The following is a 27,685-nucleotide window of genomic DNA, read 5'->3' on the forward strand; positions in this document are numbered from 1 at the left end:
AAGTTATCTGTTAAATTCTTTATTGAAGGTGCAGTAATTGATCTAGATCTCTAGAATTCTAGATCACATTCAGCTTTGACATTCAGCTGACACGTGATGCATGAGCCAGAAAACCAGGAGAACAGATGCAACACGTTTATTAAACAATCACACCCACATTCTGTGCCGTCACATGAGGTGTGGCATTGTCACTATTACCTTTGCAACCTTCCATTAACTCATCTAGAATAGCTGACATAGTGCAGACGTAAAAACAGATACCAAGGCTCATGTTGGCAGAGCTGGTTTCAACATATTCTGCCATGCAAATCCTTTTCAAAGCATCGTAGGACGCAACCAAAGCATTTGCCTGAGGCCTCAGAACAATAGGAAACATCTTTGTCAAAAGTTTTGATTTTGGAGGTCAAGATTCCAAATTAACCCAAAAACAAAATCCCTGACTGTGGTGATCGGCTCATGTGGTGCTCCAGTGGGATTCTCAAAGAGGCGATTGTTGAGCTGAGCTTTGTGGCTCCCCCTGGTCTCGTCAGAAGAAAGCAGTTTTTACCCCAGCACTAAAGTTCAGAAGAGGCTGGCAGGCGCTGATAATCACAAAGAGGGATCTGTCCCGACCCTCAGATATGACACTCACAATGAAGAGGACCACTGCACAAACACTATTCTGCACTTTCAAAGTTTTCTGATCCGTGACACCAGGTCAGAAAGTGCGGTTTTGTTTTCACAAGAGGTGGGAATTGTCAAGATGTTTATTTAGCTCATATTTCTGGGCTTGAAATGACACACCTTGCCCTACTATGTCTGTTTCAGCTGCTGTCATGAGGCCTACATCCTGTAAAGACCTCACGTACAACAGTAATGACCACAAACATGGAGTGATGTGGGGTGAGAGGGTAGAGGGACGAGGCAAGAACACACGTCATGGCAGGTCTGTACGCCACATAGGGCAACACCCTGAATGAATCAAACCACCCTTTTGGTGTCAGAATACCACAAAACATCACATAATAACATCTGTTTGATGCCTTTATATGTAGAAAATTATTACAACTCATTATTATCAATTTTAGGTCCTTGTGAGTGTATTTATTTTTAGTCTGTGTTGCTTGAACTCAACCCAAAGCATTAGATTCCATTGGCGGCTGAATGAAAGGCATGAGAGAACACACAGTGACAGACTTGTCAGACCGGTGTTGCAGTGGGTGTGGGCTCAGGGAGCACAGGAGTCTGATGGGCTGGCATTAACTGCGCACTGTGTGGGTCGGCTCCGAGGGACACACACACAAGCACGCTGGAATTTTCCCTGCACAGGACGAACAGACGAGCTTTATGGTGGCTGCGATAAATCCTGTCATATAATAAGTAGAGTAAACTGGAAGAGGAGAGGATTTTACCCCTGTGCATGGTGGTTTGTTTTGACTGACGGCACAATGGAGGCAAATGGCACAGCTGGAAAATATGGTGAGTGGTGACCTCCAGATTTACTACTGCTGCCTCTAAATCCAAGAGCTCACCTGCTGTCCTCTGTGTCCTGGGTGTCATTTCTGGGCTGGAGTGAGAAGTCATATTAGAAATATTAGTAAAAATATTATATAAGAAAAACACTTTTTTTAACCATGATAGAATGTTTTGTTTTGTTTGGTGACACATCTGTTGCCAGGAAAATATTATGTTACACATATGAGAAGGAAGAAGTTGATGTCACAGCATGAGGGCCTGTGTTCTTTATCAGTGACTCAGGATTTTAAATGAAAAGATAAAGTACATTTATGAAGCGTTTTAGTTTTGTTTGTGTTTTTGATTAGGTTAAAAATATACAATCAAGTTTGCTTTTTTTTCAGTTTTTTCTTATCATGAGGTGACGTTTAACAGCTCTGTGAGGATTCAATAAGATGTAGAAGATAAAATAAATATCAGGATACTAATGGGAACAGAGAGTGGCTGAGGCTACATGGTGACACTATATGAAAGTCCAAAAAAAAATGGAAGTAAAAAAATATGTGTGAAAAATAAGATCTGAATCTGAAAGTGAGAGACAACACCCAAAATCTCGACATACTAATAAAAAAAGAGAATTCAAGAATTGAATCAAAATGATATTAAAGTGGACGAAAACTTTTCCTGAACTTATTTTTAATTTGCAGACTTTGAACACTGTTTTAAAATTTAGAAACATGTTTATTAGATTTTATGGGAGATCAATGCACTCATTAAAAAACTGGTTTAAACAGCTGTAGAGAGACTTTCAACCCATAGTTTCAAACTACACTTTATCTTTTAAATTTCAAACAAAACAATTTACCCTGATATACCTTTCTCATATTGTTGAAGTCAAATGTCAGCTAAGGATAAGCTGTATAGAGAATGAAACATGTTTTATTTATGTTTCTGATCTGATGACGTTATTCTGATCATAATTTTTAGCTTGAATACACTGTGTTTTTCAACTTTAAGATCAAAACTTGACTTTTCAGTTTAATTTTGTTTGCTTTTCAATTTAGAATTTATTCTTTTGAAATCAACAAAACAACCGATGTGGCTCCATGACTTGGTGCATGTGACAGCAGCAGAATGCAACATGCAGCCTATAGTCTGTTTAAAGATATAATGTAAGTCGATTTTCTGACATACAACAGGAAATCATCATATGAGTGAAGCTGCCCCTGGAACTATGATATTACAATAATAAAATTCGTTTCATCATTCTGTGGCTGAGCCAATCAGAGGAGAGGGATTCATTACCAATAAAATAATAAAACTCTATCACCAGACAAATCTTTATATACAGTGTTAAAAGTCTTTTTGAGGGTGTGCAGCTGAACAGGAGCCATCGCAGCGAATAGCGGCTATAACAGAGCAGTGGATGAGTTTAGACCCGCCCTGGGGAGCTGGAGAGGGACTACGTGGTGACTGGTTCTCTTCCACACTGAGCTAAACAGCGACTGGGTTTAGTTTTTAAAAAGTACAGAAGTCAGTCCTTGGTAATGTCTTGTTTACATAAACGTCCCAGGAGGACAGACTCAGAGGAGCAGGCTTTCCAGGAGCAGGTGAAGAAGGTTGCGCAGGAGAATGGAAAGCTCATAGGTGAGTCCAGAGGTGCAGATCAGATGTTTGTGGGGGGGGCGGTGTGGTGCACGCAGATCATTTGTTTAGTATTACTTAAATCCACACACATGCAATCAATGTTGAGAAAACTTCTGCAAGATCGTAAGCCGGACTCCATGAACCAAATGTATGGGTTAATCTATGCGTAAATCTTTGAGGGTTTTTTTTCTTCCTCGTTGCCTGCAGCGCTGCATTTTTCCTTTACTGCCGTGAAGGCAACTCAAAGTCTTACAAATATAGGGACACGCAAACACACAGGGGGGCGTTAAAAAGTCACAGAAAGCTTCACAAACAGAGAGAGGGATCCTCCTTTCTCTCGTTTTGGTTGGTTTTACGCACAGCACCAGCACAGTTTCCTGATTTATCTTCACAGAGAGGACAGAGTGTCATGTTCCAACTTTGAACTGAACACAGGACTCTGACTCTCCCTCCCCCTGTGATGACACCTCATTTACGTCTCAAGGCATCAGCTCCCTGTTATTTTACCCTGGTTCCTGCCACTCTCTTGTCCTGGCCTGCCTCACTTATCCAGCCATGAATTTCAAAGTAAATACCCTCCAAAAAAAAAGTCACCTGATTCTCATGAGCTCCCTTCAGGGTGACTCACATTTGAGATTTGGAAAGTGTAAGAAATCATTAACATGTTCGTGGCTGCTCTCTTGTCCAGAGAGGAAGTTAAAAACTTTCTCTTGGACGACATGAAAATGGAGTTTACAGGAAAAACAATTTGTGCAAAAGGGCCGAGAGCCTGACAGAGAAGAGGCTGTGCTGAATCTCTGGACTTCCCTCCTCTGCCTGCATGCAGAGACTCATAAACAGCCTCTGAGGGTTTGTGGTGCAACTTGGCAACAAATAGAAAGTCTGGAATTTCATGTCTCTGCCCACAATCCTGAGACAGTCCCAATGAGATAATGCATTTATCCCCACTTGGCCTTTGCTTACTGAGAGGACATATCATAACATCTGATAACATCTGTTTGAAAGAACGCTGTATTCATTTAAGCTCATTTCAGTCCCACCCACACAAACATGCACAGATGGAAAACAAATAAAACTAAAGGACAGAAAAGCAGCCGTTGTCCTTCGAGCTTGACCGTGGCCTCACACAGCATCGTGCATGAATTATAAATCAGTCTCTCAGCAGACGTGCCCGCACCCTTTCCAGAAAATCACAATCAGCAAATTCACCAGAATGATAAACCACAAAACTTTGATTAGGTTCAAGCTCAACTGGGAGGCAAAGTATTTCAGCTATCTATCCATAATAAAATTATTATTTTAATCAGGAGAAACAAATTAGTAAATGAAATTGAATGAAGTGTATTCACAACAGCAGGAATAGACTTTGGCGTGCACACTGGAACACCATGGAAGCATGACAGAGCCGTGACGCTGGTGATGGGGATGAAAATGGAGCATGAAGCTTTGGCATCTGATGAAGGTCTTGTGGTTGGACAGTTATATGGGGATGACTGGGTATCTAGATTTATTCATTGTGATACTGAATGACAGGAAGGAGAGAGAATTATGAACTTTGACGGCAGGTGATTGGCTCAAGGTGAGTGTGTCCGTTTGTGATTGGATGAAAAGAGAGTTTATCAGGCTCCAATCAAAAGTGTTTTCATTTTTTACAGGTTTATATTAAGAACAATGCAAAATATCACCACATCATAATATTTCGCTCCCCGCTCCCGCAGGTCTGGAGGGAGATTCGGATCTTCAGTTCCTGCTGCTCGGCGGAACCCTGGTCAAGATTCGCTCGAACACCTGGAAGAAGATTCGCTTCTTCAGACTGGAGGAGGACTGCAAGACCCTGTGGCACGAGTCCCATAAAATGTTCAAGAAGAATCAGACATGTGAGTGTCATTGCATTTGTGTGTGTCTGTGTGTGTCCGAGCACAAAATGGGAGAAGTTCATTTTACAATGACTTCTTATGTCACAGCCCTCAAATCTCAGTGGTAGTGGAGAATTCAGTATAGCTGCTCTCAGACATTCTGTTCCAGAGAGGCTGCATGTGAGAACGTAAACGTCTGAGTCAGCTGTTCCGGACCTCTTCCTGTCAGCCCCTAGGTTAAAATGTCTGGGTGAGCCCAGGTGAGAATCCAGCACGAAAATGTCTGGAAAACATGTAACGGCTGCGAAACAGACTAAAACAATCACAATATCTCAGGATGAAAACGAGGTGCTGTAGCTATAAAAGGTGGCAACAAATATTCCAACTTTGAAAGACAAGGAGATATGAAGGAGACATTTTCCTTTTGTCATGAACGCGTCTCAATCCAACAATCTCCTGCTGCGTTCCTCATGTTTGAGAGGCAACGTAAAGAAAATGCCTGGACCTAATATTGCAGACATTTCCCATTCATGTCTGAAAAAGGCGAATGAGAGGTTGTGGAAAGGAAACAACCTCACACAGATAATGTGTTGGGACAAAGACAGGCTGGAAAATACTAATGTGTATCCTGACTGTATGTTTTTCCATGTTGTGTGTGTGTGTATGAGAGAGAGAGAAAGATTATGTTCCTGTGATTTCTAGTCCACTGATCCTTTGTCAGGGTGTGAACGTATATCCGCCTCTGGAACTCTGGCAGCTCTGATTTCCCTCCTATCCCAGCGACGGCTGTGGCTCCCAGGCCTGAGCCTTAAACAAACACACACACCCCACACATACACACACACACACACACACACAGGCACACACACACACACACACACACACACACACACACAACCAACATATACAGACACTGAAGAGCCATGTGTCAAAGCCACTGCTTTTTTAATATGACCACATTTGCATCGATATGGGCCTCACGTTCACGGGCATTTCCTTGTTTACGGAAACAGGCTGCATGTTTTTATTGTACACTTTCGCAAAACACAATGAGCAATCAGTTCAAGTGATATAACATAAGGTACGATAGTGGGAGGAGAGGAGAGGATTGTCTTTAACCTCCTTTTGTACGAGATTCATCTGCTGCTCTGCTTTACTGCTGCAGAACAAAGTTATATAGAATAAGTTAAATGTTTTATCAGTGAGTTAGTTACCACATCTTAATTCTATATAAGAAACAGGACATGGCAATTGAAGATGGAGCCCTCCTTTATTGCTCTAACTGAGGTTTCTTCCTTCATTTCTATTTCTGTTTTCCACCATTTTTCATGTCTTGTCGTTTTTGATTAGTTTGCCTGAATCAGGAATGAAATAATAGAGGGTTTCATACTGTAAAGCCCTAAAATGTCAGAGTCAGCAGCTTCAGACATTTTCTGAAACTTGTTCTGCCAGCCCCCTGGCGATGTGTCAGAGGGAGATCATGTAAGAATACTGCAGGAAAATCTCCAGAGAATTCACCGGGAACAATTTTTCCAGACATTTTCCAGAGTTCATGTCTGAAAACGACAGCTCTTTAAATCTAGGCCTACATGCAGTGCTGGATATTATTTAAAATCTTTCTGTCACAATGCCACTATATTTTACAAAACAATAAAATATTCAATCATTTTGCCCAAGGAATATAAATAAGGTGAAAATAGATAATAATTAATATTTTGGATTTTTTTCACATCACTGAGCACAATCAGTTATAACAAGACACACTATTTCAGTCTAGATCTATTCTCATAAACCCCAAGAGCCGTGTTTTATTGACCCTGTCTTTTTTCCCACACTCGTTGACAGACATTTTACACACACAAACTTCTGTGTAAACTGTCGGGGTCGGACGAAGTAAATGTCCGACACGCCACCATAAAGATGGCACATATATCTCTCGGGACACTTTCATTATATCACTGTGGTTCGTCACAGAGCAGACGATTGCTGAAAAATCTCTTCCAACATGAATAATATCAGCAAGAGTTATCAGATTAGAATTTGACTGAAAATACTTATATTCAAACAAGTCGACAGATAGGATAAGTGGGTGGTTATTGTTTAGTTTCATTTTTACATGCCCTGCCTCTAAATGTATTGGTGTAATTTCTAACTTCATCTGACGAGTTTATGTCTGTAAAGCCAGTTGAATATTAACCTGGAGGTCAAGTTATTTGTACTGTGACACGCCTAAATAACTACAGTGTCATTCAGTTCCCTTTTGAGAAAAGAGTTTTAGAAACAGCAGCACAAACTTTGTCGGGCTGAAAACAATAATGTTTCTGTGTGAAGTTTGGTGTGGTATTCAAGCAATGCCTGCGTGACACGGTCGACATGTCTCAGACACTGTGGTCCGTCTCTCCAGATGGGATTCCAAATTCAAAACTCCAGAAACTCCTCCACAGTGGGCTGTTGTGCTGGAGGATAACACGCACGCTCAGATTAAACAAACACTCTCCTTCTGCTGAGTGCGTTCTAGGTATTTAGTTCATCCAGCAGTCAGCTGAGTGTATGCACCCTCCCGCCTTGGGTGTGTTTCACCCGCACCACCCCCTCACTGTTGTGTTTTTCTCTTCAAGAAGTCTGACCTTCAGATTAATTCTGCCCCAAAATAATGTCTGATTCTCACGAGAACAAAGGCTGCTCTTCATCAGACGCTCTCACCTCGGGATGTGAAGGCTGGAAACACTGCGATTGTGCGTTCGGGAAAATCTAAAAAGTCAAGGCAACTTACTGCACTAGAGCGAGTTTGCAAGTTTGAAGAAATGTGGTTATCTTTTGTTCAGATCATTTCTCTTTCACAATTATAAAAACTAGAAATTGTAAGCAGCAACTGCAAGAATTTGCCGTCCAGTTCCAGGATTTCTCCCAGATGTTTCACGTTCTTCCTAGTTGTGCTTTACATAACAACGCACACAATGCTTTTATATGCCGTGTTACTATTATTTAGTTTTCACTCTGATAGAAGAGCCATCAATTAGCATGTAGAGTTAAAGTAGCTGGAGATCAAACCAGTGACCTCCTGGTTAGTTAGGACATCATACTTCACTTGAGGAGAACCTTAAAGATGGATTAAATTGTAGATTAAAACCCTCACAGAATTGTTCCGCTGTTATTGCTGGTAGACCCTGATCTTAACTTGAACTAACTTAAACGCAGGTGGACGCTGGTCCGAATTTAAGATTTTGTTTTTTGGCAACCTAAGTTAAAGGGGAATTCTGCTATTTTTAAACCTGGGCCTCATGTTTATAAATGTGGGTGTGTAAATGAATGGTACAGTCCCAAAGATTGTCTCTGCCGGCAGGAGTTACTATCTTATCTAATGGGGTAACTGCGACAGTCCAAGGAAATGGCCACTGAAAGGTTTTTTTTCCCACCAATTAAAGGCTCGACTTGTTTTTCTGGGTCTTTGCTAAGTGTCTGGCAAAATTACTTTATTTTATTTCAACAAATTCAATTTCTGTTTCAGTATTGGGGTCAACTTTACACAAGAAATTAAGTTAGTTAAAGCAAATAATTTAGATTTCTTTTGTTCATTTTATTCCAAAAACATGTTTAGGTGAGCAATTTCAAGGATTTGTTTTTATAGTGTAGCCCGGCTACAATACAGGGCCTCTTCGCTAAGCCTAGAGTCTTTGTGGTGTTTTGTTAGCGGGGCAGTTGTTGCCATTTAGCGTGATTACATCATCCATGGTCACGCACGCTCTTCCGTACATTAAGCCGCTCAACAATAGAGCTGGCCCCGATGTGTGGGTTAAAAACAGGCTGTGTGTGCAGAGACCTTCAGGTTTTGTTGTCTCGGTGTGGGTGTCTGATAAAACTAAAATATTTTTAGCGCCTGAAATGTCAATCACAGTGTTTTCAACATGGATGTGTTACCTGTGTGTGAGGCAATGGGATCAAGAGAGGATGTTGTTATGGGCAGAAATGAAATCTCCATGGAATGTGTGTTGGGTTGCCAAAGAATCCAAGTGCTCGGTGGACAGAAAGACAATTGCTCAGTTCAGTTTGTGGTAAACAAGATTCTGGGTCTACCCACTGTCACACAGTGTGTTTGGTATCTGCGTGTGAGAAAGATGTCATTTAAAGAAACTGAAAAAGCTACATAGGTTTTTATCTGTTGCCGTCACCTTGTGAGTGAAGGCCACAGAAGTGAGCTACGGAAACAAAAGCCTCCTGTTGATAAGAAAAAAGAATGTTTCTGATGCTGTTGTAGTCATGAGAACAAAACGTCTACTGCTACAAGATAACGTCTTGTCTGAGGAAAGACTGTCAAGTAGCTCTTCAAGATGCTGCCGTGACTGACAGCTACTTAATGGTTGTCCCTAAATATCAGACTGAAAACCAAGGACAAGTATCTCTACTGCTGATGACAGAAAAATACTGGAACCCTTGAGTTCAACTGCTTGCTGAAATTCAGCTTTGTTAACTTTGCCAAGGAGGAAATGTTGTTGCTGTTGTTTTCCCCTATGAACACTTTTTTGTTTGTAGGTTTGTTTTATTTGTCAGGAACATTACACAAAAACAACTGAATGGAATACTAGGAACTTGGTAGAAGTCAGGAAAGAACCCATAATCGAATCCGGATTTAGGATGGATGTAGGATTTTGTCAGAATTGAAAGAAGTTAAATATTATCTTCAATAATTACAGTTAAATTGAAGTATTGTTTGCATTGGTCTTTTCTAGGTAATAGCTGTGTCTCAATTTAACGGCTGTATCCTTCTGAGGACCCAGTCTACGCAGCCGTTGTCAGCTGCATCCTCTAATGGCTGAGCCTTCAAATTGGGACAGCCTTATCATGCCACTGTGACAAATGCAGCTTCCAGAGGATGTGGCCCCCAAATTGAGACACAGCAAATAAGTGTTTTCAAACCATGTCCAATAATTCCCTTTTCCTTTCTGCTCTCCAAACAGTCTCCATTGATGACATTGATTCTGTGCGCATGGGCCGACAGTCTGAGGGGCTCAATAAACACACCGACCCCAGTGAAGACGAGCGGTGCTTCTCCATCATCTTCAAGGGTCGCAAGAGAAACCTTGACCTGATGGCACACAGCGGGCCAGAGGCGAAGCAGTGGGTCAGCGGACTGACCAAGATCATCAGCAACATGCACAACCTCAGCCGCCAGCAGAAGAGTGAGCAGTATCCTTGGAGAAGTATTTCAATGAGAAATATGCTGAATACATTTGTGTGAAACGTCAAGGAAAAGTTGCTTAGTACCTTTTGCACTTCCAGGTGTTACAGAGTTACAGAGTTGTGTAATTTGTTAGAAGTGTAAACCAAATCCTTACATCTAAATACCAGCTGGATCATCAACTGCATGCGAAAAGCAGACAAGAATGAAGACAACAAGATGACCCTGAAGGAGCTGAAGCACTTTCTGCGACAGGTCAATGTTGAAGTTGACGACATTTATGCGGAGGAAATTTTCAAGGTGAGTCTCTCTCGACAATATATTCACTCCTCTGGGTTTATCAGAGTTAAAATCAAGTCATCTGGTTGATTGATTGCCTGTCTCATGTTGCATAGACGTGTGACAAGTCCAATTCAGGATCGCTTGAAGGCTCAGAGATCAAGCACTTCTATGAACTACTCACGCAACGGGAGGAGATTAATGTGATTTATGGGAAGTACGCTCAAACCGAGGGTCAGATGAGCGCCGGAGACCTGATGAACTTCCTGCGGAATGAGCAGAGGGAGAAGGCAACCATGGAGGATGCTCTCAAGCTGATCGAGAAATACGAGGTGGATGGAACAGGTAGGTTTAAAACCCAGTAACAGCTTTGACTCTGATGTTTGGTTCACATTGCACGTTCACATATTCATATCATGCCCGTCTGTTCACCAGCGAAACAGAAGAACCACATGACAAAAGACGGTTTCCTGATGTACCTGCACCTTGAGGAGGGATCCATCTTCAATCCAGCCCACAAACATGTGTACCAGGACATGAGCCAGCCGCTCAACCATTATTACATCTCGTCCTCCCACAACACATACCTGATGGAAGACCAACTGAAAGGACCCAGCAGCACGGAGGCCTACATTAAGTAACTACTTTTACCAACATACTGCAGATAACATGAAACTGGAGTCCCTGCTAACAGATTCAGGGGATCAGCAACGCGATCTTGTTGAAAAGTCAATTATATGAATATTATTAAAGGAAGCGTGTCTGTAACGTAAAGAGGTTGATGCCTGTTGTGAGTTGCCGATCATGAATGTTTTCCTTTCTCGCAGAGCTCTAATGAAGAGCTGTCGCTGTGTGGAGCTGGACTGCTGGGACGGGGCTAACGGAGAGCCTGTCATTTATCACGGCTACACTCTCACGTCCAAAGTTCTCTTCAGAGACGTCATCAGAGCGATCAAAGACTACGCCTTCAAAGTATGTGAGATACTGTATTCACCTGTGGGTCAGGCCTTAAGCTCCACCTTGACACTTCACTTTGTTTTCCAGACGTCTGACTTCCCAGTGATTCTGTCCCTGGAGAACCACTGCACTGTGGATCAACAGAAGGTCATAGCCCATCACCTGATCTCCATCCTGGGCGACGCTTTGGTCACAAAGCCTCTGCACAACACCATGCCCACCAACTTCCCTTCACCTGAGGTGTGTGACCTTTACCCATGACTCAGTGAGATGCTTATAAACACCAACGGAAAGACCGCACCTAAAAATTCCACCTCTTAACTTAATGAGCCGCTGTGCCATCTTTTTTTCCACTTTCCTGTTTACTTTAACTTGACTATTAGATTTGTCTGGGAAAGAAGGCTGATTAGATTAAAGCCCATCTCATTATGTGAGCACCGAATAAACCACGGCTGCATAATCAAAACAGCTCAAGCCTCTGCTCCTCTTCTGACCGTTGATGGACCAAAACAAGCTTATGAGCTTGTCCTTTCTCATTTAGTGCTTTGAGAGCAGTTGTTGATTAACAGGTTGATCTGACTGTGACTCTTTGTTAGAGATTCTTTGATAAGGGAAGTTGTCTTTCCATCCGTCCCATTAATATCTCAAAAACACCTTGATGGAATTTGTTCAAATCTGGTACAAATCTTCAGTCAGACTCGAGGATGAACTGATTAGAATTTGGTGGCCACAGGCCAAACGTCACTATGACTTCTCATGATTCTGTAAAGAAATGCGTGCAGACTGAAACTGCCCGGCAGTAATTCTTGTTATGCTGTTATTCGGTGCTTCTTGTTCTATTTATAGTGTCTCATTCCTCTTTTTCTACATGTGCTTCCTCTTTAACCCTCACTGTAGTCATCAGTTTTGACAGCAAGGACGTACGACTCTCTGAAAACACTACAGGATGATTTGAAAATGATTTTCAACAAAGAAAGACACAAAGCAAGGAGGCAGAGTACTAGAATGTCAAGTCAGTTTTTAGCTGCATACCAAAGCCCTTGTGTTCATGTTTAAAATGTGACACCCATGGGATGAATGCTTGTAGCTCTGTCAGCCTCAGTGGAAATTATGATCCGCGCATTGCACAACATTTTGTGTGGGTGTGAGGAACAATCACCAGTGGTTATGCTTTTTGTCATTGCGAAATAACTATAAGATTTCCTGCTTTCAGCTGTGACAATCTTGAATTGTGTATTTAGAAATTGGACAACAACACAACAAAACTATTTGTGTGTCTGAGTGCAGGAGCTGAAGGGCAAGTTCCTCATCAAGGGAAAACGAATGAACAAGCTGGACGCTGCCTTCGCCAACACCAGCACCGTAGAAGTAGACACTGTGTCTGAGGAGGATGAGGCGGCAGATTGTAAGGAGAACGGACAAAAAGCCAAATCAAAGGTGTGTTAAGTGTATAGCAGTTATTTGGTATAAATAAAACTTGTGTAAGAAGTCATGTATTAAGTGCAGAACTTGAGCTGCCATCTTGTTTCCTTTCAGAAATCAAAGATCAAACTTGCCAGAGAGCTCTCAGACATCGTCATCTACTGTAAGAGCGTCCATTTTAATGGCTTCGAGCACGCCAAAGACCAACAGGCCTTCTACGAGATGTCGTCCTTCAAGGAGAGTAAAGCTTTCAACCTGGCTGATACCTCAGGTAAACGCTGCATCGAACATGTTAGAGTTAAGCTGTTTTCAGACATGCATGAAATTCGAACTATTTCCCTGAAACTTTGTCCAGCGGGTCTCTACATGAGAACGCAAATGTCGGAGTCAGTTGCTCTGGGCATTTTCTGGAAGTGAAAATACAACAGAGAATTCACAGCGAGTGTGACGGATGCGAAACTGAAAGAACACAAGTAGCTCAGGATGAAGAAGAGGTGCTGTAGTCTCCCTCTGCATTCTTCACTTGTCCAAAGCAAACTCCAGAAAATATCCCAATCCAATTTTGAGGTCATTTCTGCAATTCACTTCTGAATGCAGCTTCTGACGCCAAACCTGATCATGACTTCACATGCACTGGCTTTGTTAAGTGTGTTAAAGCATCAGTGTTTCAATGTGTCCTTGTAGCTACTGCCTTCATGCATCACAACATGGACAAACTCAGCAGGATCTACCCAGCTGGCTCCAGAACTGACTCCTCCAACTACAACCCCGTGCCCATGTGGAACGTTGGCTGCCAGATCGGTACAGTTGCATTACTACACGCAGAAAAACGGCCTGTCACTGTCAAGGATACTAAGTGGAGAGGAGTGACATCGCTTCTTTTTTCTCTCCCTGACGTGTTTCTTTAGTGGCGTTGAACTTCCAGACCCCCTCCAAAGAGATGCACATAAACCAGGGACGGTTTCTGCAGAACGGTTTTTGTGGCTACGTCCTGAAACCTGAATTCCAGAGAAGTTTGTCCTCTCAGTTTGACCCCAACACGCTGAACAAAGGGCCCTGGCTAAAGAAGAAGATCTTTCACGTCATGGTGACAGCGATTTGTGGTTAAACCTGAAACATAGTTTTCTTTTAAACAAGAAGCTATTTACGTCCAGTGTTACTTTAAATATATATTACTTTAGATGTTGTATTTTTAATTCAAACAGGTCATTAAAGTTCAAAAATGAACTCTTCCCTGTACACTTTGAATAAAAGGAGACAGTCCTATACCATATTGTGGACAAGTACATCTAAATTGTAAAATAAAAAACATTTCTCCACAGCACTAGTGGTCAAAACTCCACTGTGTGCCTTTAAGTTTTTGTACTTCATTCTCTGTTATTTACCACAGATGCGGTGATAATAATTTGTTTTCTTACATTTTCGTGTGTGAATGTTGTGTGTGTGCGTCTCTATACAACAGGTCATCTCAGCTCAGCAGTTACCCAAAATCAACAAGGACAAACACAAATCCATTGTGGACCCTCTGGTCAGAGTGGAGATCTTCGGTGTACCGGCAGACAGCGCCAGCAAGGAGACACACTACATTGACAACAATGGTGAGTGTACAGACTTTCACTGTACATACACATAAATATACATATATATATATATATATATATATATATACACAACATTTTTCCATGTACAAAATCCTAATCCACTCATCCATCCCTGCAGGGTTCAACCCCATGTGGAACGAAAGATTCCAGTTTGACATCCATGTGCCAGATCTGGCCATGGTGCAGTTTGTGGTGGAAGACTATGACTCAACATCCCAGAATGATCTCATCGGGCAGTTCTGTCTACCGATCACCAGTGTGCAGAACGGTAAAACAAAGTCCAGTATTTTCTTGTGTCCAGATGTTGAAGAAAGAGCAGTGAGAGAGACTGTGAATGATCACATGTTAAATTCAAGAGTACAGTGACTGAAATATTCAGGTTTTTAAGTATTTAACAGACAAGGAAGTATAATGTGAAGCACTCCCTGGCAGCAGTATAGGTCACAAAACCTGTCCTCTCCATGTTAGTTGATGGGACACAGACAAAAAAAGTCAAAGAACACGTCAAACAATTCTTTCTCGAAGATGGTTTCTGTCATTTTAGGTCATCTTACCACAATGATGAACGTTCAAGTGTTCAAGTGTCTGATGAACTTGGTTTAAATTAGTTTTATTCCCCTCCCTTTTTCTCCCCCAGGCTACCGCCACGTCCCACTGTTCACCAAGAGAGGTGACATAATTTGCTCCGCCGAAGTGTTTGTGCATCTCATGCTCATGGACGCATAAACTCGCATGTGGAAAGACAAGCTTCACGCCAGGAACAGCTTTTTTTGTGCTTTTTTGTCCTCCAGTTAAAAGCTGCGGACTTAAAACTGTCTGTAATATTTTTCCTGTTGTTGTGTAATTTAAGCTTTTTTAAATAGTGTTTGAGAGAAAAGGAAGAATGAATGAAAATGTGAATGAAAGCAGTGTAGGAAATTATTTAAAGAAAGAAATGTTTATTATTATTATATACACAAATTATTATAATTATATGACAGTATTGATTGATGAAAGAGTGATGTGTGAGACTTCATATTTCCCTTCAGAATTATACAGGCCATAACTCATGGAAACAGTGTTTTTGTAGAGCAACACAACAAGCGATCAACTGTTATATGATAAACACGTAACAACACTGAGTTTTATACAGAACTTGAGGACAAATCTTTATCTACATTATCTCAGATTTATTTCTATGATGATGTCGGCCTCTGGAGTCTGTAGCAACATTATGTCAAAGGGAACTGTTCTTTTCAGTGTGATTAATATTTCTTTCTAAAGGACTAAATGCTTCGTAACTTCCTCTTGTTTACTGTTTGTATGAAGAGCATATGTGATACATAAATCTGCTCTAGAAATATTGATCCCTAATCATCAAGTATTTTAAAATGACACTTTCACTTAAATTTTTTTATCATGTACCTGAGCTGTTCCCCCCCCGTGACAAATCTCTGACTGTCGGTGTCTTCAGTATCTCACCCGCATTTGCACTAGATCTCAAATAAAACTCTGATGGTCTCTGATTTAAAGTTTTTGTGGATTTTATTCATAATTTAGGTGATTGAGAAACAGCAGATGACAATATTATGGTGAGAAAACCTGATCATATGCAAACATTTTCAAACAATTTTTATATAAATTAGTCAAAGTCACATCCATGAAATTATTGATTATAATAACAATCATTTGAAGCTATATATTTGTATGCAACTGTTTTAATCACAAGAACTTTGGTTTAAAATATTATCTTCAAGTTATTAAAAAATATTCAGATGAAATCACTGTGGTCTCCATCAGTCCTGTGAGACGGGTTTAAAAAACACCTCTTCTTCTCTTACTCAGAAAAGTCCTGATTTTTTCTTTAAGTCGTTCTGCCTCCACTTGGGCAGACGCTGGAAGTCTGAGCGGGTCGTCCCCAACAGATTCTCAAAATCCACATCGGACAGATAGTCCTGCAATCAGAGCACAGGAAACACTGAGGCTGACACCTACTGTACAGACACTGCCACCACATCAGCGTGTACAACTTCCATCACTCTCATCACCACTGTCATGTTGAAGTCCCCTCATCTCCTCACGTGGGACACATAAAACTATAGAAGGGTTGGATGTGTATTTCATTCCTTCTTGCTTTGTGGTAATTTAGTTTGTCTTAATTTATTTTATGTGCCTATGTGGTCATTTTATGTGTCTTTGTGGTAGTTTTTCTTCTTTTTGCAGTTGTTTTTTGTCGTCTTTTATTGTGTCCTCTTGGTCATTGTTATGTCTTTGTGGTTGTTTTGTTTCTTTGTATTCATCTTTTGGTCATTTTATGTCTGTTTTCTGTTGGTTCCATTGTATTTTGTATGTTTGCTTATGTCTTTCTACTCGTTTTTTCATGTCTATCATTTCTTATCTCTTTGTTTTGTGTTTCATTGTACTTTTGTTGCATCTATTTGCATTTGTGTTGTGTGTTTGTGATTATGTGTGACTGTGGTGATGTTGTCTCTCAGTGAAGCAGAGCTCTCAGGCACTGCTGTGTGTTGTAAAATGGCAGATATAAACTTGTTGTAGCCTCAGTATTTTGTGCAGCAGTTAAAAATAAAATCTATAAAAACAACTGCTGCCTTTGACTTGTCTGAATTAGGCTGCACCAACCTCTCTCTGGCCGGGGTCCACTCCCTGCGGCAGCTCACTGGGAGACTTGTTAAGGAGGAGCTCAGGGTCCAGATACGTCCCCGAGCCTCCAGCAGAGGGGGACACGGTGCCACCAGCTCTGGACAACGATGGGGAGTAGCTAGAGGAGGGGGACTGGCCTCTCTGGACGGATGGGCTGGTGGGAGTAGAGGGTCTGGGTGACAGATCACCCCTATGGACCCTGTAGAGCGGAGGGGAGCTCACAGGACCGCCTGGAGCCCCATTACCACCCCCACTCTTATTCAGGAAAGATTTATTCAGGTCCTGCAACAGAGGTGAGCAGGTGAAATCACACTTTAAGTGAATTGAAATATTACATTTTGGAGAAAATATCAAAAGAGTTAACATCCACAGATTGATATGATTACACTGGAGACATTAGTAGTTATTACATGGGTCATATTAGTACAATCTGTGAATTAAAGTTGGGATTAGAGTCAGTCAATCACTTACTACCGTGATCTGTGAGATAGATGCTGGATCACTCAGCTTTTTTTTCATCTCCTCATAGGAGTTTCCTCCCTGTGAAGAAGATCAAGTGAGTCAGGGCTTAAAATTAGTGAGCATGCAGGGTCATCTTAATCTTCAAACAAGAAAACCATGCACATGTGGTGGCATGACGCTTGTCCGCCATCAATAGAGATTTGCAATGCTTTGATTGTGCGTTCTATTAATGAAACTCTGGTGCCTCCCTCTGCGATCACAGAGAGACCAGTGAACTCACACTCCACTTATGAGGATCCCATGCATTGAACCAGCCGGTAAAGGTGGGCGGCTCGTATCCCTGTTTGACAGTAATGACAGGTGTGTCGGGGTCACGGTCTGCAGGGTGGGTCCTCAGGTACTCCTGCGCACAGGTCCACGCCTCTTTGGTCTCGTACTGGTTGGCCGAGTTTCCGACCCACAAGAAAATCTGAGGGCGAGAACAAGAAAGAGACTCACACTTTATCTTAAATAGATTTTTTTAACACAGATTTTCATTGCTCTGGTATCGGTCAGACAAACGATGCTTGAGCCAGCAGCCGGGTTAGCTTAGTTTGGCATAAAGACTGGAAACAGACGGGGGACAACTAGCCTGGCTCTGTCCAACGCACAGACTGTTTATAAAGATGGACGACATGTCTCCACTTTCTCCAATTATCGAGAAATGAAATATCCCTGATACGCACAGCGCCATCTTGTGCATTTGGAGCCTGAGTCTGCACTAATGATCAGAGGATGGAGCCTCGGTCTCGCCAACCAATCACAAGTCAGTTTCAGCTGTCAATCATGACGTTCTACCAAATGTTTACAGGATCCAATAAATAATTCAAACTAGAGCTAACAGATAATTCTCCAGTTCCCACAGACATTCAACCCAAAGTCTGACTGAGGCCCTTTGACCTCTCACCTCCTCCCAGGTGTCCAGCAGCATCACGTCCTCCTCGTCCAGGTCACTCTGGGCGAAGTCGTCCACCTCAGTCATCCTGAACTGACCAGTTTGATTGGAGCATTCAAACAAGCGGGGACTGTGAGGTGGCTCGTCCTTCTGCAGTCTGAAATAACAGAGCTTTTCCATCATAATAACTGTGTCATCTGCTGTGTTTTATATGTGTGTGGGCGCGCATGTTTTATTTCATTGACATTGGGCATATCCCACTAACCTTGATGTAAAAATAATGGAGATGGAGATTTATATTTAATCTTAATAATGATTAAAAAACATCATTAAAGGGCTGTTTGAATTATTTCTAAAGAGAGTTCATTGTTCGAAGGTTTGATGTCGCTGCGGTCTGTGTTTACCTCTTGTCACTGGCGTAGGGGGCCTTTCCCCCCAGAGCTACCCAGAATTCAGCTGGCTCCTGGCCCTCCATCACCACCTGCTTGTCCTGCTTGGACAGCACATCAGACATGGCTCTCCCCATCACCCTCTCATCCCCGCTGCAGCCCTGCACACGGATGGAGCCAGACATCCGACAAATACAGATAAGTGTTACAATGCAAAAATGCAAATAATGCTCATATTTAATTCTTTGAAATTTTCACAACAACAAAAAACCACTGACCTTTCCATACCACAGGTAACATATCTGATCGGTCCTCAGAAGGAACACGTCATTGGTGTTTAGAGACGATGCCCTCGCCAGCACTTCGGTCGCCTTGGTGTTGAACTCATTTGTTCCTCTTACCTGAAACAGCCTGGCAGCTGCGTCAGGGTTTACCACACCCGGCCGCCCTGTGCCGCCCTGTGGACACACATGCATAGAATAAAATATACGCAGAAACCCAATATCACAAATTAATTAATGATTAATTGTTATTTTGATTAGGTGGTGCATTATTCTCAACCATGTGTTTATCATATTACAATATCTTTACACACCAACAAGATATAGACCTTTACTGTGTCTGAGCATCTGTTACACAACAAATAATATGTTCAGTGTGAAAACTCCCACCTCAAAGATGATGAGTTTGCCTTTGAAAATAGCCAGGAAGTGGCGAGGCTCCTTTCCCATCACCACCCTGACCTGGACCGGGGATCCATTGAATTTGTTATCAACATTGACCGCCTGGTAGGCACACGCTGTGATCTCATCTTTAGTTGCGTGTCGGCCCTGGTGCAAGACATCAAATCTGTGTATAGATTTTACTCATATTTTTATTTTAAATGAAAGTTTAAACATGTTTGCAATGATGCCAACCTGCCACATGTACAGGATGTACTGCTGCTGGCCCGATATTTGGTATGTGTATAACACCAGGTAGCAGTCTCCACCATAGAACTGGCCGTAGGTATTTGGATTTACTTCAGCCAGCTCCAAGTTCTCGATGCGCCACACCTAATGAAATGAGGGACATTTTCAGGAACGTGACACTGAAGTCAGTCGTGTATCTGCTCTGTGGGTTTTTGTTTACTCACCTTCACCTCACCAGATGCATCGTCCACCATTCGCTGCTGTGCTGCCAGTTCAGGACGCGCATGAAGCTGCATCACATCAAACTTCACTTGCTCGATGTTTGCTGTAAGGAGACAAGTTTAAATGAGACATCGAGACAAAATTTAAAAACTGTGTGAAAGGCAAAAATAAAAAATAAAATAGTTAGAACATTCAGAATGACTTAAAAATGAACATACATCGGTGTGAAAAGAACTAACTAAAACGTCCCATCCACTAACACGGAGGAGGGTTAGGGGCAGACTTGTCGTCCATCTTATACCCAGTCTATGATATGAGTTCTAACTTAATCTTCGAGGCATCACACATGTGTATAGGATCTCAGAGCCGGATGTGAATAAGCATCAGTTTGGTGCAGGTTACCTATCTTCCCCACACTGTAGGTGGAACCCAGACCCTGAGTTTGTCCTTTATCTCTCCAGGATTTGAATAAGTGCTTGAACATGGCTGACTCTCCTCCCTCGCTCATCACCTCCACCCTGGTGCCGGATGGGTAGTTCTTGGCCTTGATGTAGCCCTGGTAGAAATATGGGTGGACAAAGTTTATCTTTCAAGAAGTTGATGAATTTTTTACCGTTCGATTTAGTGATTCTGGGAATAAAGAACCCAAAAGCAGACCAAACGGCAAGGCAGGCATTCTGTGAACAAAAAAAAAGTTCAAAGTAAAAAATTAAAATAAAAAAAACTACAGAAGACAAAGGAACAAGGCAGAGAAACCGAAGCATCCAAATCTAACAATCCAACCGACGGAGAAGAGTGAGGAGCAGAGAGGACACAGAGTTGTCAGGGATGGTTGAACTCAGGTGAGGAAAGGTGCAGGTAACCAGACAAAGACAGACAGGAAGTAAAGAGGAAGTAAAGTAAGAGACACACAGGAGACACACAAGCAAAGAGGAAGTAAAGTAAGAGACAGACAAGAAAAGAGGAAAGACACTTTACAAATTAAAAAAAAAAGGAAGTGACAAATCCAAAATGTTCTACCTCGACCCCTGACATCTCTCTGACATCTCTACTCTACATTGTTTTTAGTGAACTCACCAGAGCTCTGTTCAGAGCTTCTCGTCGCTCCTCCTTTGAGGCCTGTTTGCCTTTCCATACCATCACACTGGAGCCGCCCTGATCCGCAATGTAACAGTCCTGGAAGCACGACAAGAAGAAACAGTGAACGATAGAAAGAGACAGAACCCAGTGTTTGTGTTTCAGCGTCTGAGGGACATGTTAGAAGCTGATTACTGAGGAGTGCAGCAGGTCCTGTGTTAGAGGTTGCGTGGCCACTTCTTGAACCACCAGATTCCCGCTATTTTCAAAAACACTGAGGATAGAAAAGAAAGAAAACAGTAAATGACCGCCCCATCATTGTTATTGTGGCAGCGATGCAATGGGATGAAGAAAGAGTCCTCACTGGTACAGTCTGACGCTGGTGCTCTGCACCCCATCAGGTTTGTCGTCGGAAGTGGCATCCTTCAGCTGCCCGGTTCTCTGGCCCAGCACCGCTGTCATGACCTTCATCAGCTCCGGGGAGTCTCGCTCATCTCCTCCCTCCACCACACCGATCTGAGCTCGACCCCCTCGCTCCCTGTCACGGATGCTCTGAGCCAACAACACTCCCTGCAGAGAGAGAGAGAGAGAGAGAGAGCAGAGGACGTATAAAGCCAACAGATGGAGAGCTCACAATCATTTCATTTTAATATGTATTTTCTGCAAAATACATATTGGTTTTAATTTGTTATTTAATGATATAAAAACTGGGCGAAACTTCTGGATTGACAGCTGAGACTCATGCCCAAGATGGGGGCGTTAGTATCCAGGATATTTTGTCTTCATTTCTTGACAGTGGGAGGAAGTGGACACACATCTTCCATCCTTCTATACTGTCTATGGCATGTAGTCAGAGTTTTGGTGAGTCCAAAGGGGCACCATAGAGCACCTTTAAGTTTTTATACGTCCACTTGAACATGTGACTCTTGAAGTTGCACAAAGTAAATATAAACTAAGTACATTTAATGTATCGGCCATACTTTTACTTTTAAAACTTCACCTTGAGCTTCTCTCTCCTGTTGCTCTGGGGGCCGTTCCACTGCACGATGGCTTTCCCCATATCCAGGAGAAATATATCACCATTGTTGAAGCTGTTCCACGACACCTCCACCTGAACGTGTACACAGAAACTTCAACATGACGGATGGTTATCAAGTAATTTCCCTTTATTCAAATGGACGAAGCATAAAACGTTTAGAGAGAAACAAATTCTGTTAACATAGGAAGATACTGATCAAATATTCTCCTGGGATCATTAACACCTACTCCGACAGATGGATCAACAAGCACGCCACCATTTCTTTATGAGAAAGATCCAGCGCCACTCGTGTGAGGCCTCCACTGTCATACCTCTCTCGCTGTGACGTGCTTCCTCCCCTTGACGTGCAGCAATCTCAGGATGTTGTAGGCGTTTGTGTCAACGTGGTTAAATCCCGAGGCCACTCCACCCTTCTTGTAGCTGAGGAGAGATCAGCAAACTGTGCATGACCAAAGTTCAAGCGCAATAAAATGCCACACATGAGGAAATGTGAACTACAAAGCACCTTGGTGGTTCATTTTTACATTAACCTCCACGTTATTGAAACACATTGGACGAGAGAAAATTGTGTTTTTCTCTGCTGAGCCTCAATAAAACGAGTGTAATTTGTGTCATAATGAATTCACACAGGGGGATTAGTGTTGTAAGCCATGTGTCAGGGAGATTACAGCCTGTGTGTGTGTGTGTCAGTGTGTGCGTGTGTGTGTGTGTGTGTGTGTGTGTGTGTGTGTGTGTGTGTGAGAGAGACAGCCTTTGCTTGGTTCCTCCCTGGTTCACACACCCGCCCCTTTACTTTGACTCACATGAGGCCATTCTTGAAGTAGCCCCTGAACCGTGGCGACTCGCTGCCCTGCACCTCCCTGTGCTGCACTGGACTCCCACCCAGGTACTCGTCCAGCTGGGTGACGTAGATGGCGGCTGCACCTTGCTCGTCCTGAGAGGAGGCGTTCCCTATCCAGTAGTGGATGTCAGCAGACTGGCCTGAGCCCTTGCTCTCGCTCGTCTGGTGAAAAACACAAAGGGAAACACAGATGTAACACACATGCGATCCAGGCATGCATGAGTCACATGCCTTGATTATTGTTGAGCCTCTTGGGAAATGAGTCAACTCACGTATAGAATAATGTAACAGTCTCCCTCGAAGAAGTTACCAAAGGCCTGGGATGGAACAGGCACCATCTGCATGTTCTGCACAACAACAACGACACGTTAAACATTACGAAATCTTACACAAAAATACCATTTAGCGACACACCCTACTTAACGTAGAGCCGAGTGAGCCGCAATGTCAACATTCACAGAAACGTGGGCTGCTTGTTTGTTTTGGGTCTGACTCACGTTGATGGTCCATATCTGCAGGCCTGGCTTTCGACTGACATTTCTAAATGTGTTTTGATTGTCTTCATTCATCATTCTGCTGAACTGAAACAAACACAAAGAAAAGAACAATGACGTTTTTATTTGTTCTTTACAAACGATAAAACACAACTGGACGCTGTATACATATTTACAAGTGTCTGACTCACACAACAACACATGGCGAGCGAAAGTTTGGATTTAAAGTACTTTAAACATCATTGTGATCTTTAAGTATAATAGTCCAGTTTTCTGCATTTTGTATTTTACTTGACTATTCCTACTTAGAGCCACTTTCTACTTTCAGTTCACTACTTTTCAGTATTTTCGCTAATTAAATCTTTTTTTAAGGTGCTATATGTACGTTTTCTCTGAAACCAAGTGTAAAAATTGTTAAGAAGACCTATAGCAACATAAAATGGATTTGTATAATATGATTTATTGTTATTCAAACTATAAACCAAGACTTCTCTTTTAGATCGCTTTTTGCTCCAAACTGTTAAAAGGTAATCTGTGGCTGTTTTTCAGCGGAGCTGGTGATTTTTAGTAGTTCATCAAAGGTACATTGCTGACATCATTGTGAAAAATTTAATTACTCCAATGAAAGAATAAAACATTACTCATCCCCAAGAGTTTATCTTTTAATTGGAAATAGTTTCTGAATGTTTTCAACTGTTTGCATCACTGACAGCGAAACACCTGAGTGTCAGATTGGTGCCATGGCAACATGCACGTTAAACAATCATCGGTACTTAAACTGCCTCTTGACTCAGATATCAGATACAACATGCAAATACACCAGTTGAGCCGAACATACAGGCTCAATGGTGACACGCTGTATGCATACATGATATATTCAACAAATAGCTGGAGGGGCTGTGGTTGGAGTTATTCTCCAGAGAAATAAACAAACTATTCACTGCTCATTCGTGCTTCCTGCCTCAGAATCGAATCATTTCTCATCGCTGTGTTGGAATAAAATGTCTAACTCAGGAATGATTAATGGAGGTGGTGGCATAAGGTGAGGTGAGCCAGATCAGATGAAATGTACTCGACCAGGATGGAGACCACACCCTTTATTAATACTATCAAGGCTCCGCTATTCATGAAATCAGATAAAGAAGTGACACACACACACACAAAGCAAACAGGGACAAAGATTTAAGATTTAAATGAAATGACTGGGCTCACTCAGGTAGAGTCGTAATGAAAAAATGTTATCTCAAGAATGTTGTATTAAGAGTTAACCCTCAAAGTGGAGTTAACTTAGCAAAGTGTGAAGGTAGCAGCATAAGCTAATGTTAGCTCCAATAACTTTTGATTTGTAGTTTTTGCCTTGAGATGGTTGTTGTGACCTGGTGCAATACAAACAAAATGAAGTTAAAGTGAATTGAATATTCAGTTGTATGTTCATTCAGACATGCATCATGCATAGTACTTATGTTATAATAATGTATAATCTATGCTCTGCACTGTATTAACAGAATATTTGATATCAATAATATTGATGATCATAATATCCATCCAATTAATGTTCAAAAAAAGAATCAGTTTTTTTTCCCCTCTTGTTAAAACCCATTTGTCCTCACATTTCCCCTTTCACATGTTTTAACTATGTGGTCAAAGGATGGGCCACACCCTGCAGGCATGTCTCTTCTCTTTTTAAGGATGACAATGACAACAGTATTCTGCAGTAAAATCAAACCTGTGTTGTGATATAGCAGAATAGGTTACACATGGCCAAGAAGAACACGATTTATCTGTAAAAAAACTATTAAATCAAAGTAAACCAACTATATTCATAATGAAATAATAATAATAATGATGGAATATGTAGTGGCAACTCAGTTATGAATGGAAAACAGCTCTTCTGAAATCTGATCCCAGTCCAAACTGATGAAAGAGTATTTCTGAAAAGACAAACTGAAGACCAGCATTGAGTCCATTACTGTGACCGGAAAGACTGGTTCCACATCAATTAACCTGCGGTGTCCGTTGACTGAACACTCACACAATGAGCTTTGTTAAAGCTCGAAATAAATCCTGATGTCAGTCATCTCCTAATGTGTACATCTAATATCTAAATCGAGCTCATATAAGGAAATATACATTTTAAAAAGTCTATTCAGAGCATTTTTTTGCAGCACATATGAAAATACAGATATGTCTAAATAGCAGTGATTCATTTCAAATAAATAGATAGAGATGTTAAGAAAACAACATATAAATAAATAATTCAGGGAAATATGTCACATTATGGATCTCACCTTGCTTTGCGTCTGGCGGAGTGAAGGCCTGGCCGTCTCCTGCAAGTTGTAGAGGTAGATTAGTGAGATGACGCCTTGTAATAAAGTATCGCTGGCTTTTCCTCCTGTGTGCAAGCTGGAGTGTGTGTGGCATGGGGAGGGCTGGATGTATTTGTCTCCACACCCAGGTTTGAACACACCTGCAATTTCCTGTTTCTGATACCGACGAGTCCCTTCTGGCATCAAACGCACCTCTGACCACATTCGATGGGGGGATACTGGCTTAAGGCTGAATGACAGGAGGCAGACCTCCAAAGAAAATGCCTCACAAAGTCAAGACGCTGGAGAAAATCATCCACATCTGCTGGGTTAAGATGAACTGGAGCCTCACTGATCCTGACTGGGGTTTAGGCCGAGTTGTGTTTTTATGTTGGAGTGAGCCCTCAGCAGCAGAGTGAGCATTACAGAGGCCACTTGACACCAGTTATTCATTTCACAACAACTAGCAGATGGGGGAGTGGGACTCAAGGAGCAGCGAGTGGTATTGGAAAAGGAATCAGAGGCTTTCTCCAGTTACGTTTGTCATTCTGTCTCCTCACACTCGAGGAGCAGCGCTTGACGTTATTGAGGGTTTTCCTCTCCTCTCCCTGCAGAGGAGGTGCTGGCAGCTCGTGTTTACATTTGTTTGCTGACTGTGGAGACTCTGCACAAAGATGGACGACGTGGCTGTGACCCAACAGAGAAGCCAAGGTGTCGTGATAGTGCATTATAGGTCATAAATCTTGCGTCTTGGTGGATGGGACATGGTCCAAATTAAAAGGCCAAAGTGCACGACAAATGCATTTTTCGGTCATTTTTTCCATACGTTTTCTTTTGATGCTATAAAAACGTTGTTAAACATAATTATTGACAGCTTAAGCTAAATTGTGATTGGTCGAGCTGGTGTAACAACTGGGTCTCTGACTCTGGGTCCAAATGATGTCATCGCCACAAGATGGCAGTGTTTGTATTTTGTATTTTGGCTTCATTTCTGGAAAGTGGGAGGGGTGGAGACGCGGCGTCCATCTTTATACACAGTTGATGGTTTGCACTACGACATTAAATAACTTTGAAATGCATTCAGAAAACGTTAAAGTATTCTTCAGTTGTCTTTTACAGTTATTTAAAAAATTGTAATTGTAAAAATAAATGTGTTTATTCCCCAGTTACTACAGGCCAAAAAAAATGTCTGCATCCAGGTGTTATAAAATGATGCTATAAAAACAGAGTGAATCATTATGATGGACAGCAGCGACTAACTTGCAATTGATCGAGCGCATGTATGTGGGAGAAAGTGGAAACGTGTTGTCCATCTTTATATACAGTCTATGGTGGAGATGCATTAACAGACTGCAGACGAAAAGATTTGCTCACTTGATACGAGAGACTTAAACTGTGGGTTAGCTGCTTTTATTGCTAACGATAAACTTCAAAAACATGAGTGTTTGCGCACCAGAACTCAAACAACCTGCAAATGTTGACATCTCTCATAAAGACTCTGTTCTTCCCCCTCCAGAAATCACCAAACCCTGCTTTCTGTGGAACATCAAACATTTCTAACCTGTGTGAAAAACCTATAAACATCATTTCAGTCAGGGAATAAATTATGGATCAGGCTCCCAGCTAAGAGATACATCTATTTCACTTGTCTTTGTCTTATGTGTAGTTCACACACAATCCCTGGCAGAGGACTTTAAAGAACATTACGTAACCAGCCTGGTTTTCCTGTTAACCAGCAGCTTCAAGTCAACAGGCTGAAGTTTCTCTTACCTTTGACCACGCCGGTACATTTTTAGATCCAGTCCTGGACTCCATCATGATCATTTCAGCAACTTCCGACTCCACATATCTGAGGTGCAGGAGAAAGTTAAGTGCAAAAAGAAAAAGGAGAAATAAGAATTCCACTGGCTCTGTAATGCCTAATCCACTGCTGCAGTTTAAGTGGCTGCAACGTAAGCGGAAGCTGAGAGTTCACATGGAAATATATTGCACAAAGCC

The 27,685-nt window shown here is 41.9% G+C and overlaps 2 protein-coding genes across 8 annotated transcripts; one reads left to right on the forward strand and one right to left on the reverse strand.

Moving 5' to 3' along the window:
- Positions 1 to 1,210: 1,210 nt before the first annotated feature.
- On the forward strand, positions 1,211 to 15,877 carry plcd1a (phospholipase C, delta 1a). Of its 2 annotated transcripts, none has more exons than XM_020087759.2 (15): positions 1,211 to 1,458; positions 4,800 to 4,958; positions 9,893 to 10,121; positions 10,284 to 10,413; positions 10,509 to 10,737; positions 10,828 to 11,029; positions 11,220 to 11,364; positions 11,437 to 11,589; positions 12,637 to 12,786; positions 12,886 to 13,042; positions 13,456 to 13,572; positions 13,680 to 13,858; positions 14,234 to 14,369; positions 14,491 to 14,640; positions 15,010 to 15,877. In XM_020087759.2, exons 1-15 carry the CDS (start codon positions 1,428 to 1,430, stop codon positions 15,096 to 15,098), a joined length of 2,256 nt encoding a protein of 751 aa, XP_019943318.2. In that variant the 5' UTR covers positions 1,211 to 1,427; the 3' UTR covers positions 15,099 to 15,877. The 2 variants fall into 2 exon arrangements, with proteins under 2 accessions (XP_019943318.2, XP_019943317.2); XM_020087758.2 differs by having other exon boundaries at positions 1,392 to 3,081.
- vill (villin-like) lies at positions 15,878 to 27,656 on the reverse strand. 6 transcript variants are annotated; one of them, XM_020087755.2, is made up of 21 exons: positions 27,458 to 27,656; positions 25,670 to 25,708; positions 23,385 to 23,468; positions 23,160 to 23,234; positions 22,850 to 23,049; positions 22,358 to 22,466; positions 22,008 to 22,118; positions 21,372 to 21,577; positions 21,203 to 21,281; positions 21,008 to 21,106; positions 20,333 to 20,486; positions 19,933 to 20,033; positions 19,715 to 19,852; positions 19,469 to 19,627; positions 19,076 to 19,255; positions 18,813 to 18,958; positions 18,421 to 18,565; positions 17,755 to 17,943; positions 17,484 to 17,552; positions 16,992 to 17,294; positions 15,878 to 16,306 (listed from the first exon to the last, which is right to left on the reverse strand). In XM_020087755.2, exons 1-21 carry the CDS (start codon positions 27,509 to 27,511, stop codon positions 16,193 to 16,195), a joined length of 2,754 nt encoding a protein of 917 aa, XP_019943314.2. In that variant the 5' UTR covers positions 27,512 to 27,656; the 3' UTR covers positions 15,878 to 16,192. The 6 variants fall into 6 exon arrangements, with proteins under 6 accessions (XP_019943314.2, XP_019943315.2, XP_019943316.2 ...); XM_020087756.2 differs by having other exon boundaries at positions 17,487 to 17,552; positions 27,458 to 27,649; XM_020087757.2 differs by lacking the exon at positions 17,484 to 17,552 and having other exon boundaries at positions 27,458 to 27,649.
- Between the last annotated feature and the right edge of the window lie 29 nt (positions 27,657 to 27,685).

This window comes from Paralichthys olivaceus, chromosome 17 (assembly GCF_024713975.1).
Source record: "Paralichthys olivaceus isolate ysfri-2021 chromosome 17, ASM2471397v2, whole genome shotgun sequence".
NCBI classification, from domain to species: Eukaryota; Metazoa; Chordata; class Actinopteri; order Pleuronectiformes; family Paralichthyidae; genus Paralichthys; species Paralichthys olivaceus.